Raw genomic sequence first — 15,633 nt, 5'->3', positions numbered from 1 at the left:
TACTGTATTTTTACTATTATTGTATCTGTATTTTTATTATATTTTTCTATATTTTTATTATACATTTTCCATATAACTAATTTGAATTTAAATATTGACATATTAACATCAAGAATACTGTTGAATAATAAAGAAAGTTTTTACTTGGTTTTAATTTACACCACATAAAGAAAAGCCTTTAAATTAAATTTAAGTGGCTAATTTAAATTAGATTTTATTTATCTCTAAATAGGTCTCAGCAAACAAAGCTTCAAAAATAAGGACATTTCTCAACAGAAGTCACACGGCTCTCTACCTCCATCTAGAGGCCACATGCACCTCAAGGAAACTTTTGACCTTGGTGCCATTGAGCCGAACTCCATTTAAAAACATGGAAGTTTTATACTGTCATGCAGATTTGCAGAAACAAAGGCAGTCTAAAGAAACCACTAGGATGTGATCAAAACTGTGGATGGAAACTCTAAAATTCGGCAAACAAAATACCCACCAAAAAGGTTTTGTTTAAGATCAAAAGTCGTTTTTTCTACAATTAAATGCACCACTTGTAGCGGGTGCGTCGAATTCAGGAACTTACTTCAGACTCATTGCACACTCAGCTGCATTTGTTCCGCTTGAGTTTGGACATCTGTTGCTTTAACATCCCCCCTGCCTCCAAAAAGAGACAAATTGTTTGACTTCAGTAGTAACATCTGCAGTTTTAACCCGATGCCGCTTCCCTCTGCGTGTCTCAACCCGCTGACGTCCTCCAGATGGGCGGTGACGCCCGAAGACACTCTTCTCTGGAGCGGATTTCTTCCTAGCAGACATCCAGAGGTTGACTTATTTCTTCTTTCTTACTGAGAAATGGCGTTAAATGATAAAACTGCAGTGGTGACCGGAGCAGCGATGGGGATAGGAAAAGCAATGACGGAGATTCTTCTGCAGAACGGTGCTCAGGTAAGGCGCAGATGTGTAGTTTGTAAGATATTCTGGGTTTTAAATGCTGATTATACATCCGTGCAGCGTCACAGGTAGTTAAACTAGTCATCAGACAATAGTTTTCTGTAGTAAAAAGTGAGGAGAAGGTTCAGGAAATCAAGCACAATAGAGGTTCATTGTATCTGTGGGGAGAGGAGGAAAATAACTTAACACATAGGCCGACTCAGAGGCACTTTTTAAGTGAATATTTCTGCTATTTCATTGCATTTTCGTGGCAAATGCAATTTATTATTGCAAAACATTGAACTGCAAGCAGCAAAAAGTGTTCAACCCTCATGGAAGTTTTCCTCTTTAACCCTGTAAAAACCCATTGTTGCAGAAATACAACATCAGTTTTATTTTTAAAAAATATTATTTTCTATTATGTATATATATTTGCTCATTTTCTTCTGTATTATTATTATCATTTTATTTTACTTTTGTTCATCTTTTGTATATTTGGGTTGTATGTATATATATTTTGTTTATTTATTTTTGGCTTTTTTTCTATGCTTGGGTTCACATATGTATATATTTTTTGTTTATTTTATATATTTTTGCTTATTTTTTTCTATATTTGGGTCTTACAGGGTTCTTTGATTTCCAACCAGGATTTAGTGCAGTTACAGCATTAAGTCTATATGGTTAGGTCTTAAATCAGCCTTTGCACATCTGGATCATTTCACCTCATTCCTGTTTGCAAAACTGCTCAAGCTCTGCCAGGCTGCACGAGGATTTGAGCACTAATAACTCTTTTCATGTCTAGCCATAAATTCTCCATTTGGACTGAGGTCTGGGCTCAGTTTCAGACAGAAAACATTCACTTCTCTGTCTTTAAACCATTTCTGCCTTGCTGATAAAATAATCTAAGTTTCAGTTTTCTTCAGGCTGTATCAGGTTCTCCTCCGGGGTTTTCTCATACTTTGCTGCATTTATTTTACCCTCTACCTGTACAAGCCTTCCAAGGCCTGCTGCTGAGAAGCATCTTCACATCATGATGCCACCACCATGCTTCAAATCATGATACTGCCAGCTAACTCCTTCAGAGAGTCATCAGTGTTTCATGGTGGCCTCCCACACTGGTGTCTTTCGTATAACTCCTTCAGGGGAGTCATAGGTGTCTTGGTGGCCTCCTTCACTAATCTCTTTCTTGCAGTCACTCCGTCTTTGAGGAAACGTGCTCCAAGTAGATTTAGTGCAGCAGGAATTGGCTATTTCATGTGTTGCAACATGTTTTACTCATTCCTGTTTCAAGGTACAGTCACTGAGTCACCAGATATTTTTTCAAAAAGTTGGTTTAAATCAATAAAATAGGTTGAAATGTTTTCAGCAAGTACGTTTTTGTGACACAGAATGGATGTTTTTGGTGCCAATACTGTCTACCACTTAGCTTTACCCCAACAAAAATACATCAGTTTATGCTCCATGCTGCAAAAGTACAGCACAGTATGTAGAAAGAACACACAGATGTTTACCTATAGAGAGTACAGGTTTGTTTTCACAACTTACGCCCCAGTAATGACCATGTGGAGGTTAAAATCTACAGGATTACATAATATATTCAGCTCAGATTCTCCTCCTACATGTGATGTGCAGAGACTTGCTTTTGAATAACCTGGAAACTATTCGGAGCATGACAGCACGTTCAATGCATGCATTAAATGGTATTTAAGAGAGGAGTGAAACAACTGATTTCCAGCTGTTTGTCAGCTACATGTCAGTCCATGTTTGTGAATCTAGAAGGACTGTTATCTAAGACTGCATGTCTTAGATAGACATTAGTAATAAATCGGTAACTGATTGTCTGATCTGCCTTTCAACACGTCCAGGTAGCCATCCTGGATGTTGATAAAACTGCGGGGGAGAGGTTAACAGAAGAGCTGAACAAACGATACGGAGCAGAGAAAACTTTGTTCCTGAACTGTAATGTTGAATCCGAGGAGCAGATCAAAGGTAATGCACTCACACTGTGAAAACAAAGCATGGAGAATGGAGGCGGCACTGCAGAGAGGGAAACAGCCGGACTGAAATAAACATGCCTAGAAACACATGACAGTAATCAAGTGTTTTAATGAAATGGAATGCTTTTGTTCCATTCAGCAGACGGTGCATTTTGTTTTGGAACTAATCCTATCAAGTGGTATTTATTAACAGAATGAGACCACGCCCCGTGAAATGAGAACTTTGAGGTGTACAGTTACTGTGATTATAGTGGAGAGAACAAATAAGTAACTGGTCTGGCATGGTTTTGATGAACAACATGGAGAAGAAAAACACCCCGCAATACACTGCTAACGGATTCCAAATGTTTTAACAATCAGTTAAAACTGTAAAGATGTTCAGTTTATTATCAGAAGAGTTAAAACGACAGTTTGAGAAGCTGGAAAAAGTGTAGCTTGGGCGATTTTCACTTCAACGAAATGTCCGTTTCTTTGTGGTGAAAGATGCCAGATTGCAAACCTGAAAGGAAGAGGTCGGTTTGGTTGTGAAATTAGAAGTTTACTGTTAACTAATACTTTCCTCTCTCAAGCTGCCTTTCAGAAAACTGTGGAAACCTTCGGAGGAATTGACATCTTGTGCAACAACGCTGGCATCTTGAATGAGAGCACGTGGGAGAAAATTGTCTCCATAAACCTGGTAAGAAGCAGAAAGAGAAACAAACTGCATCTGGCTGTGATTACGCTTCACTTAGAAGCTCTCAGCTGCTGCTCTCCCACCAGGAATATTACACAACATGCTAAACATTGATCAGCCACAGCATTAAAACGCTGAAGTCAACAACACGGATTATCTCGTTATAGCGCCACCTGCTGAGAGGTGGGGTGTATTACACAGGAAGTGAACAGAGAGTTATTGAAGTTTATGTGCTGGAAGCATAGACTGTATATAAAGATGGACGTAGCATCTGGCTCCAAAAGTGAAGTCCACCCGGAAGTGTCAAAAACTTGCAATATCACGCCGTCCGCTAGGGTTGGCTCCAAAAAGCTTTTGCTCCATAGACCCCAATTCATCACCGGAACAAATAAAATTTGATAGACTGATGTTCTACAGCTCAGGATTTTTTTCCCGTTAGTTTTCATGGTCAAAATGAGAGATCAGGTGGCCGATCTTAAAATAAATCAATACTGAATTTTAAATAAATCGTTAAAGTTGGCGGAGCCAGGGGGCGTGGCTATACTTGATAGACAGCAACAGAAGCCTCTGCTGTAAAATGTGGGCGGGATAACAGAGTCTTCAGCTCTCAGTCTGGCCCGCCCATAGACTGGTCCTGCCCCTAGTTGCTCTCCGGTCCAGTCTGTTTGATGACGCTTTTTACGTCACTGGCTCCAAAAAATCCAAAATGGCGACCAGGAAGTAGCAAAATCCAGGCTTCATTTTCTCGGCGTTGAAACCAACGGGTGACGTCACGGTTAGTTCACGCCTGGCTAGAAGCAGGAAATGGACAATGTAAGGATGTGTGTCACAATCCGCTCCTCTGTCCTGTCTGTCTCTGTCTGTTTGTCTCCCATCCGCTCTTCTGCCCTGTCTTTCCCCTACAGCTCGGTGCCTGAGTGGAGTCTAGCTCCTCAGCTGACTCCACTCAGGCAATCAACTACCTGCACGGCTCCCGGACAGCTGACGATCATTCACTAACGACTCACCCCTGCAATAAAGACCGGCTCAGCCTTCCACTCCCTGCCAGAGCGTTAAACAAGAACCACGCAGTTCGGTTTGCTCTCTAGCCCCCTTCATGATCTGTTTTGTTAAGTTTTTGCCAACTTCTGACCTTGCTTTCTCCTGCCTCCCTCAGATCAGCTGTCCGGGATCCCACGCCATCCTCCTTCCCCTCCGGCTTCCCCAACAAACCTTCACCAGTTACGCCTGCCTGGACCCCCCACTCCTGCCTGGATCCCTCACTCCTGCCTGGATCCCTCACTCCTGCCTGGATTCCCCACTCCTGCCTGGATCCTCCACTCCTGCCTGGACCCCCCGCTCCTGCCTGGATACCCCACTCCTGCCTGGACCCCCACTCCTGCCTGGACCCCCACTCCTGCCTGGACCCCCACTCCTGCCTGGACCCCCACTCCTGCCTGGAACCCCCCTGCTTCTGCTCCCTGGCTTTTCCCACCCACCATTATTCATCCCCTCCAATAAATCCTTTACATCTCCTCTGGTCTTGGAGACGTGGTTCTCTGCTCGGGTCCAACTCGCTCGTTGTATGACAGAACGCTCTGGCCAGACATGGACCCGGAGAACTCGCTGTCAAAGCCGGACTGGCTCACTCCACCCGACATCAGGCAAGTCCACCAAACCTTTCGTCAGCTCACGGTCAAGTACCAGAAGATACTCAGTAAACTCACTGTTTTAACTGGCCAGGTATCCCAGGTAGCTCCCGACCCTGCCCTGTTGGTTCAATACAACCAAGCCTTTCAGGATGTTGCCGCCACTAAGGCACAATTGAACCAAAACATCGCCCTGCTCACTCAAGTTTCCTCATCTGCAGCCCAACCCGCGCCATCTTCCCCCCCACCAGCCCCAGGCCCAGCCAACACCCAGACCCTAACCGACGACACCTCCTCTCCCTTCTGGGGAACCCGACTAGCTCTCAAACCACCATCTAGGAAGCAGCATGTTCCCCGGAGAGGAGACACCCAGTCCCCGCCAATCGTGGAGCCGGTCATTGAACGACCTGGCTGCCTAGGACACCATACCAGGAGGTGCCGTGGCTCCCGCGATCTTGCCCCATCACCGCCCCTCTCTGACCCCCCACCCGTTGTCCACATGTCGTCCATCCTCCTGACCTCGGCTCCCCAGAACCGGACCCCGACCCCGACCTCTGCTCTCCAGAACCGAACCTCCGTTCCTCTCAATCAGACCCAAACCCTAGACACGCCTTGGGACATCTTCTCCTCCTGCGATGAGCACAGCGTTTATTTCAACACGTTATACGAGTTGTGGGAGAAGTGGAGGGAGGATCCCCAAGACGCAACCATAACCCTGGGCCGCAAGCTAGCAGGCCAGCGACCCGGATTAGCCAACCACTTACCTGCTTACATCTGTGACTTCCTGAGTGCTCCTCTGAGCGAGCCGCCTACTGGCTCCCCAAGCAGCCAACCGGGCCCTGTCTCCCTGCCGTCCATAGAACCACCTGCCAAGCGGCCGGGCCGTCGAAGACGTGAGGCCAGGAGGCATCGTGGCCCCCCGGCTCCAGTCTCCGCAGAGGTCGACGACGCCCCGCCTCCTGTTTCCGCGGAGGTCGACGACGCCCCGCCTCCTGTTTCCGCGGAGGTCGACGACGCCCCGCCTCCTGTTTCCGCGGAGGTCGACGACGCCCCGCCTCCTGTTTCCGCGGAGGTCGACGACGCCCCGCCTCCTGTTTCCGCGGAGGTCGACGACGCCCCGCCTCCTGTTTCCGCGGAGGTCGACGACGCCCCGCCTCCTGTTTCCGCGGAGGTCGACGACGCCCCGCCTCCTGTTTCCGCGGAGGTCGACGACGCCCCGCCTCCTGTTTCCGCGGAGGTCGACGACGCCCCGCCTCCTGTTTCCGCGGAGGTCGACGACGCCCCGCCTCCGGTTCCCGCGGAGGTCGACGACGCCCCGCCTCCGGTTCCCGCGGAGGTCGACGACGCCCCGCCTCCGGTTCCCGCGGAGGTCGACGACGCCCCGCCTCCGGTTCCCGCGGAGGTCGACGACGCCCCGCCTCCGGTTCCCGCGGAGGTCGACGACGCCCCGCCTCCGGTTCCCGCGGAGGTCGACGACGCCCCGCCTCCGGTTCCCGCGGAGGTCGACGACGCCCCGCCTCCGGTTCCCGCGGAGGTCGACGACGCCCCGCCTCCGGTTCCCGCGACCTCAGCGGCCTTAGAAGGGCATAAGGCCATCCCTGAGCCCCTTAGGAGGCTCTGTGCCTTCCCTTCTGCACCGCCCCCGGAGGGGCCCCTGGATCCTGCGCCGCCCCCGGAGGGGCCCCTGGATCCTGCGCCGCCTCCGCTCCCCGAGGAGGCCGTCGACGCCCCGCCTCCGCTCCCCGAGGAGGCCGTCGACGCCCCGCCTCCGCTCCCCGAGGAGGCCGTCGACGCCCCGCCTCCGCTCCCCGAGGAGGCCGTCGACGCCCCGCCTCCGCTCCCCGAGGAGGCCGTCGACGCCCCGCCTCCGCTCCCCGAGGAGGCCGTCGACGCCCCGCCTCCGCTCCCTGGAGCCTTCCCCAAGTCCATGAAGAGGCCTTGCGCTTCCCATCCTGCTCCGCCCCCGGAGGACCCACCTCCAACCCAGTTGTTTGTCCGGCCCCCGGGCCGCCCGCCGGAGCGGTCCCTCTGCCCTGTCCGGCCCCCGGGCCGCCCGCCGGAGCGGTCCCTCTGCCCTGTCCGGCCCCCGGGCCGCCCGCCGGAGCGGTCCCTCTGCCCTGTCCGGCCCCCGGGCCGCCCGCCGGAGCGGCCCCGCCTGTCTGTCCGGACCCCGGGCCGTCCTCGGAGGAGGACCCTCCGGCGAGTCCGGCTTTGGCCGGCCCCGCCTCCAGGCCCCCCTCTGAAGCGTGCCCTCCGCCCTGACCTTTCTCAAACCGTCCCGCTTTCGGGCCGTTCCCCAAGACGGACCCACCGGCTTGCCCAGCCTCGACCAGGCCGTCCACCGGAACGGACTCTCTGCCCTGCCCGTCCACGTCCAGTCCGACCCCCAGGCCGTCCACCGGAACGGACTCTCCGTCCTGCCCATCCCCGGCCAGTCCGGCCCACGGTCCGTCCGCCGGAACGGATCCTCCGCCCATCGGAACGGACCCTCAGGCCTACTCATCCCCAGCCAGTCCGGCCCACGGTCCGTCCGCCGGAACGGATCCTCCGCCCATCGGAACGGACCCTCAGGCCTACTCATCCCCAGCCAGTCCGGCCCACGGTCCGTCCGCCGGAACGGATCCTCCGCCCATCGGAACGGACCCTCAGGCCTACTCATCCCCAGTCAGTCCGACCCACGGTCCGCCCGCCGGAACGGACCCTCCGCCGACCGGAACGGACTCATCGGCCCACTCATCCTCAGCCAGTCCGACCCACGGTCCGTCCTCCGGAGAGGACCCTCCGCCCTGTCCATCCCCGGCCTGTCCAGCCTACGGTCCGTCCTCCGGAGAGGACCCTCCGCCCTGTCCATCCCCGGCCTGTCCAGCCTACGGTCCGTCCTCCGGAGAGGACCCTCCGCCCTGTCCATCCCCGGCCTGTCCAGCCTACGGTCCGTCCTCCGGAGCGGACCCTCCGCCCTGTCCATCCCCGGCCTGCCCTGTTCTCAGTTCAGTCCGGTCTAGTCCCCGTCCTGCCCTGTTCTCAGTTCAGTCCGGTCCAGTCCCTGTCCTGCCCTGTTCTCAGTTCAGTCCGGTCCAGTCCTCAGCTTCGATCAGCTCAGTCTCTGTCCAGCTCAGTCCAGTCCAGTCCTTTCCTTCGCTCAGCTCAGTCCAGTCCAGTCCTTTCCTTCGCTCAGCTCAGTCCAGTCCAGTCCTTTCCTTCGCTCAGCTCAGTCCAGTCCAGTCCTTTCCTTCGCTCAGTCCAGTCCAGTCCTTTCCTTCGCTCAGCTCAGTCCAGTCCTTTCCTTCGCTCAGCTCAGTCCAGTCCTTTCCTTCGCTCAGCTCAGTCCAGTCCTTTCCTTCGCTCAGCTCAGTCCAGTCCTTTCCTTCGCTCAGCTCAGTCCAGTCCTTTCCTTCGCTCAGCTCAGTCCAGTCCAGTCCTTTCCTTCGCTCAGCTCAGTCCAGTCCAGTCCTTTCCTTCGCTCAACTCAGTCCAGTTCAGTCCTTTCCTTCGCTCAACTCAGTCCAGTTCAGTCCTTTCCTTCGCTCAACTCAGTCCAGTTCAGTCCTTTCCTTCGCTCAACTCAGTCCAGGCCAGTCCTGCCCTCAGTTCAGTTCAGTCCTGTCCTCAGTCTAGTCTTTAGTCCTGTCCATGTTCATTTCCTCTCCCAGTCCAGTTGTGCCAGGTCCAGTCCCAGCCTTGAGTTTCCTTCAGTCCCTCTCTCGTTTCTCTCCTTCCTGTCCCTCCCGTCCCCCCCGTCTTTCCCTCCCTCCCATCCCTCCTGTCGTTTTTTCTGCTCTTCCTGTCCTTTTTTGGTTCCTTCCGCTCGGTCTGGTCCCTGTTTGTATGCGTGTCTCTGTCTGCTCCTTGTTTGCCCCGGTGGGTTTGGTTGGGTCCATGGGGCGCCGGGAGGCGCCCGTTGAGGGGGGGGTACTGTCACAATCCGCTCCTCTGTCCTGTCTGTCTCTGTCTGTTTGTCTCCCATCCGCTCTTCTGCCCTGTCTTTCCCCTACAGCTCGGTGCCTGAGTGGAGTCTAGCTCCTCAGCTGACTCCACTCAGGCAATCAACTACCTGCACGGCTCCCGGACAGCTGACGATCATTCACTAACGACTCACCCCTGCAATAAAGACCGGCTCAGCCTTCCACTCCCTGCCAGAGCGTTAAACAAGAACCACGCAGTTCGGTTTGCTCTCTAGCCCCCTTCATGATCTGTTTTGTTAAGTTTTTGCCAACTTCTGACCTTGCTTTCTCCTGCCTCCCTCAGATCAGCTGTCCGGGATCCCACGCCATCCTCCTTCCCCTCCGGCTTCCCCAACAAACCTTCACCAGTTACGCCTGCCTGGACCCCCCACTCCTGCCTGGATCCCTCACTCCTGCCTGGATCCCTCACTCCTGCCTGGATTCCCCACTCCTGCCTGGATCCTCCACTCCTGCCTGGACCCCCCGCTCCTGCCTGGATACCCCACTCCTGCCTGGACCCCCACTCCTGCCTGGACCCCCACTCCTGCCTGGACCCCCACTCCTGCCTGGACCCCCACTCCTGCCTGGAACCCCCCTGCTTCTGCTCCCTGGCTTTTCCCACCCACCATTATTCATCCCCTCCAATAAATCCTTTACATCTCCTCTGGTCTTGGAGACGTGGTTCTCTGCTCGGGTCCAACTCGCTCGTTGTATGACAATGTGAGAGATTTAAAAAAGCAACACATAAGGTTATACAGATGGATCAGAGCAGTGTTTGTGGGTTTTACTGGTATGCAGTGGTTGGTAAACTGGCAACAGGATCATGGATGGTAAAGTCCAAACTGAATCCTTAAATTGGGATTTGGGAGAACCACAACATTTTGTAATCAATAGGTGTCTGTTGGAAGTGGCATTGTCAGAAATGCAGCAAATGCCACACTGTAAAGTGTTCAGGAAAGGTTTGAGGAATGTGACAAAAAGCTCACGGTGTTGACTTGGCCTCCAAATCCCTCAGATCTCAAGCTGATCGGGAATCTTTGGGAACACCTGGAGAAACAAACTCAATCCAGCTTCCAGGAATTAAAGGCTCTGCTGCTAGCGTTTTGTTCCCTGATACCACAGGACACCTTCAGAGGTCTGTGGAGTCCAGGCCTTGACAGGTTAAAGGTGTTTTGGCAGCACCAGGTGGACAAACACAATATTATTCAGGTGGTTTTAATGTTGTGGCAGACCGGTGTGTTCACGGCATCTCATCAGTTCATGAACCGCTGCCTCACACACAAGACTCACATTTCTTCCAAGCTAACAGTTAAATTTAGCCTGTTTCCTGTTGCATTTCACAACGTTTGATACACAGGTATTAACTGACAGAAGCACCCATACAAACTGTATTGTAGATGGGTGTTATCAGGGGGACGTACCTGGCTCTGGAGCACATGAGTAAGCTGAGTGGAGGTCGAGGAGGAGTCATCGTCAACACAGCGTCTATGGCAGGTAAAGCCCTGCATGTGTTTTCTACAAATAAGAACCATATGCATCAGTTCAGAAACACATTGTGCGGAGGCACTGCTTTTTAGTTTTGTGGATTTAAAAATGTGTTTTGCATCTGTGGCCTCATGATTCCTCACTGCATGTTTGAAGGAAGGAGTCTGAAGAGAGTCAGTAGAGGTAGCAGGAAAACCATTTTTGACAACAGTGCTATTGATATTTGGAACGTTGCAGAGCCAGTGAATGAAATCGGCAACTTGTCTCTTGCTTTTTAGACACATAAAGTTGTGTCTGTAAAGTAAAAGTGCTCACATTCAACAGCATGAAGACTTTAAAGCAACATGATTGGAAAAATTAACATACAGTGGTCCCTCATCTATCACTGGGGTTACGTTCCAGACCCCCGCAGTGAAAATCCAAGTAGCGACCATATTTATTTTATTATTCATATATATTCTATGGCTTTATAAACTCTCCTTACATTCATATAAACATTTCCCACACTCTTATAAACAAATCCTATGCACTTAAACACTTTCTACACTCTCAAACTTACATAATTTTAACAGCGTATATAATTCTATATGGGTTTGCACCAGTGAAAATACTACAACTTAAACGATGAAGATGAATTAATTTTAACATGTTTTAATAGGTAGTTAAACGTTTTTGTATTGCTTTCAATTTTTTAGGCTAGAACATGCTTATTTTACCACAAAAACAATAAATATATAAAAATATATGCCGCAAAATAGTGAAAAATCAGCAATACCTAATTTACTATTCTTATTATTCTTATTGTTTCGGTCTGGAACAGGTGCACTTCACATTTCACTGCGCATTATACTATTTATAATTGTGTTTGTGATAAATAAAAGGTCTTGAATCTTGAAACAGTTTAAAAATCCGCAATACAGTGAGACTGCAAAAAGTGAACCATGATATGGTGAGGGACCACTGTATTTCCATTTAGTGTATAAACTACATCCAATACAACATAAAGTAATACATTTTTTGTAAAGAATTCATCATTATTATTCAGTTTATGTACTAGAAATAATCTCTATCTTGGCCTTTTGACAATATCATGTCTGATTTCAGCAAAGCAACACACAGATTTCCGTGTATAACAGTCACTGCACAATGCCACCAGGTCTAGTCCTCATCATATCAAACTGATAAAGTAGACAGTAGGCAGTGGAGACAGGAACTTTGGACATCAGGAAAGCTATTAATCAAAGCGTTCACACTGACTGATGTACCTCTTATCCTGCAGGTCTCGGTCCTTTGCCCAGCTGTCCGGTGTACACGGCCACCAAGAGCGGCGTGGTCGGCTTCACCAGAGCCATGGCGGTAAGAAAACGCAGTCTAGGGACACGATGAAAACATTAGCTTCCAACAGTTTGCAGCAGAAATGACTGAAACTACAAGAGAACCAATCCTGTAAATAACAACAGTTTCTAGGCATTGTTGTTCCGGTCATATTAGGACGAAGCTAACCGGTGCTAGTCCACATAAACTTCTTCTTTTAGTTCATAGTTTTGGTTTGTACAGTGAAGTCACACGCCTCTTCTCACTTCTTGTACATCCTTGATTACTGTTCTTAACGTCTTTCCTTGCATCTTAGTCTTTCCTACCAGACATGTGAGCAGAGGAGGCGAGCCAGCTTTTAAAATTGATACACTTTCTGGCCAAAAAAAAGTCGCAGAGTTTTGTTGGCCCACCTTTACCTCTGAGAACGGCACTCATTCACTTTGGCATCGTTTCGATAAACTTCTGCAATGTCACAGCATTTATTTCTGTCCAGAGATGGATTCATTTTCTACCAAGATCTTCTATTGATGATGGGAGAGTTGGACCGCTGCCCAAAATCTTTTCCAGAACATCCCAAAGATTCTCAGTGGGGCTGAGGTTTGGACTCTGTGGAGGCCAATCCATGTCATGCTCCCTGATCCTCTCATTCTCAGTGTGAGCTCCATGAATTCTGGCATCGTCATCTTGGAACATCTACATATCATCAGAGAAGAAAAAACTACAAGTCTTTCCATCAATGATCAAGTCTTTGATGGAAAGATTTGGTCATTCAGTATCTTCTTGTGTTTCTTCATTCTTTGGGAACATAACGTTGCTGAACCTGACCAACCCCAGATCATAACCCTAACCCCTACAGGCTGGTAGACACTAGCCATGATGAGGGCATCACTTAATCTGCCTCTCTTCTTATCCTGATGCCCCCATGACTCTGGAACAGGGTAAATCTGGACTCACCAGATCACATAACCTTCTTCCATTGATCCAGAGTCCAATCTTTATGCTCCATAGCAAACTGAAGCCTTTTTTCCTGATTATTCTCACTGATCAGTGGTTTTCTTAGAGCTACAGCTGTTTAGTCCCAATCCTTTGAGTCCCTTCATGAGGAAATGTTCTTACTTTCACTGTTAAACAGCTTTGAGTTCTACTGCTGGTTTACTACGATCATCTAAGAGTTTGTTCCTGGAAGATGATGGTTCTCCGCTATCCTTCAGGTTTTAATCATGCGTTGGACGGTTCTTAATCTGATTTTAGTCGTTTCATCTCCTTAGTTGTTTCCTCTGTTTGATGCAGGCCAATAATTTGACCCTTCTGAGACAGATTAACATTCTTTCCATGACCACAGGATATGTCTTCCAACATGGTTGTTTCAAAAATGAGAAGCTCCTCACTGCATCAGCTAGGGTTAAATTGTTGTCATCACTGCAGTAATTATCCAATGGAAGGATCTTACCTGTTTGCTCAGTTAAATGCAGGTGGAGATTTTTTTTGGCCAGGCAGTGTATATTTTCTTTCTTCTATCCTCCTCTGTGACAGTAAACTCTTTGGATTGTGGACAAAACAGGATATCTGAGGACGTCATCTTGACCTTTAGGAAACAGACCAAATATGATCAGATGCAATTCTGATCATATTAGCTGACTGTAAAGACCTCTGCAGGATTTGTAAACAGGAAATGCTGCAAAGAAGTTAGCAACGACCGTTCAGTCAGAGGATATCAGGGGTGTTTTGTTAGACTTTAGCTGAGCACTCAAGAACTAAAACAGCTTTAAAACCAACATATGGAAACATAGCAGGATAAGAAGCCTATTTGTGTTTACTTTTTTTTTTAACAGGCTGCATCTGCAGTGTCTGGCTACGGAATACGAATCAACGTTCTTTGTCCAGGTTTTGTCCAAACTGACCTCATGTCCAACATGTCAGCCAGACTGGGGCAGTTCTCCCACCTGGCTGATGTGACCCAGCAGCTCATAGAGAAGATCGGGATAATAAAGTGAGTCTTTGCACGTGTAGTGTTGTTTAAGTCCTACTAAGCCTCACAACATCTACATTTTGTTCTGTAAAACGCCGTTGATGCTTGTTCACTGATGTAACTTTATCATTCAGCGTGTCCGACGTGGCCGACTGCCTCCTGGAGCTGGTGACGGATGAGACCAAAAATGGAGAAGCCCTCATGTTGTTCAGGAAAGGAAAACAATACGTGACTTTTCCATCGTTCTCCGAGTAGCTCTGGGCAGAATTAACCCCTCAGACTGAATCCTGTAATCAGTGTTTCTCAGTGCTTTCATGGACAGAATAAAACTAAGTTTAAATATCTTCAGGAGTTGCTGAGATGTTTCTACATAAAATCCTTCTCTTGTTTTTTTAATTTGCTTCTTATGAGTTTCTTCTTAATTTCTTAGTTAAAGAACTGCTAAATAATCAGCAACACTTTTGCTTAACTAACAGTAAATCTTCTATACTGCACAAACTGAAGATGGGACATTTAGCAGATGACTGTTCAAAGATACAGAACTGCAGCGTTGATTGTTGACCATTGGGTGCCACTATTGAACTGGCAAATACATTCGCACTGAAAGCTCAGTTAATTTATAGTAATAAACCCGAGTTTAACCGTTTCATCCTCTAAGTTAAAAGGAGAGAGACTGTTTTTTGGGATTTTGTCATTTTACATTATACAAGTAAATTCACAGTCTAGTTCTTTGGTTTTATTGGAAAAAAAAATACAAAACTACTTTATTTTGCATTTTTTCCACCTCAGAAGGTTCAGGAAGTTCCTGTTGTTAGGTCCTTTGATATGAATGTAAATGGACATATTGGTGTATGTTCATTCTAAATCATGTACACCATCATTATTTTTGTCATTATTATTGTCTATAAATGGTAGTATTTTGAAGAAACAGAATGAATAGATTTGCAGTCATTATGTAAGGAGAAGGGGTGGGATTAGATAAGCTTTGACTTCTTCCCACTCCTTTTTTTTAACAACTTATTCATTGTCTTTTGTTGCTGTTTTCTTTTTATGTTGAAATATTCAAAATAAACTTCGAAAAACAATAACAGATAAAGGTCTTCATTGCTGCTTATTAATACTGACATTGTATTGTAGCATCTTGTTTTGATTTTATGTGTCTATTTTGCCTGGCTTTGTTTGGCCTTTTGGGTATCCAGCTTTTGCTCTATCTGCCAAAGTACTTTGTCATGTGGATGATGATTTTTTTCTATCGTAAGGTCCAGTGCAACAGCAAAGGATGACCTTAATAACGTGTAACAGAGTGCGTGTTTCCAGCAGTTTCTTTAAACACTGAACATTATAAGCTTTGTAGCGACAGATGTAATGTCACCTCCAGCCTGCTAAGGAGTCAACATGAATAAAACCGCTGGTCAGGACAGAAAAACCTGCACAACATTAGAGTACCATAGTCCAGGTGTCTGCAGAATGATGTTTGTCTGTGCTGCTTCTTTCTAATCCAAACAAAGCTAGCGGGGGGACTAAAACAACAACTCTCTGGATGAAACTACGAACTTTGGAAGGTAAATGAATCGAATTCCACTAACTGACATAACTTTAATCCATTATCTCTCTCATCTGTAGAGAACTGGTAAATGAGTAGTGTCATTGATACCAACAGTTTGTTGCAATATGGTGCTGCTTGTGTGACTGCAAATGACTG

The 15,633-nt window shown here is 48.2% G+C and overlaps 1 protein-coding gene and 1 long non-coding RNA gene across 2 annotated transcripts; one reads left to right on the top strand and one right to left on the bottom strand.

The window, feature by feature from the left end:
• Positions 1 to 599: 599 nt before the first annotated feature.
• Positions 600 to 14,275, top strand: zgc:56585 (uncharacterized protein LOC393297 homolog). Its single transcript, XM_022194356.2, has 7 exons — positions 600 to 936; positions 2,787 to 2,910; positions 3,488 to 3,594; positions 10,558 to 10,654; positions 11,925 to 12,001; positions 13,795 to 13,952; positions 14,066 to 14,275. Exons 1-7 carry the CDS (start codon positions 844 to 846, stop codon positions 14,184 to 14,186), a joined length of 777 nt encoding a protein of 258 aa, XP_022050048.1. The 5' UTR covers positions 600 to 843; the 3' UTR covers positions 14,187 to 14,275.
• On the bottom strand, positions 10,526 to 13,768 carry LOC110951354 (uncharacterized). Its single transcript, XR_002595719.2, has 3 exons — positions 13,413 to 13,768; positions 11,911 to 12,016; positions 10,526 to 10,675 (listed from the first exon to the last, which is right to left on the bottom strand). It is a non-coding gene; the product is annotated as an uncharacterized LOC110951354 (long non-coding RNA).
• Positions 14,276 to 15,633: the final 1,358 nt, after the last annotated feature.

This window comes from Acanthochromis polyacanthus, chromosome 17 (genome assembly GCF_021347895.1).
Source record: "Acanthochromis polyacanthus isolate Apoly-LR-REF ecotype Palm Island chromosome 17, KAUST_Apoly_ChrSc, whole genome shotgun sequence".
Lineage (NCBI taxonomy): Eukaryota > Metazoa > Chordata > Actinopteri > Pomacentridae > Acanthochromis > Acanthochromis polyacanthus.
The sequence above is the reverse complement of the archived record's forward strand: the minus strand, read 5'-3'. Positions and strand labels throughout refer to the sequence as shown.

Excerpts from the sequence above, each read along its gene's own strand:
- zgc:56585 (XM_022194356.2), top strand. The coding sequence starts at position 844 with ATGGCGTTAAATGATAAAACTGCAGTGGTGACCGGAGCAGCGATGGGG. Across the intron at positions 2,911-3,487 it reads ATCCGAGGAGCAGATCAAAG|CTGCCTTTCAGAAAACTGTG; the intron begins GTAATGCACTCA and ends TCCTCTCTCAAG. Across the intron at positions 12,002-13,794 it reads GCTTCACCAGAGCCATGGCG|GCTGCATCTGCAGTGTCTGG; the intron begins GTAAGAAAACGC and ends TTTTTTTAACAG.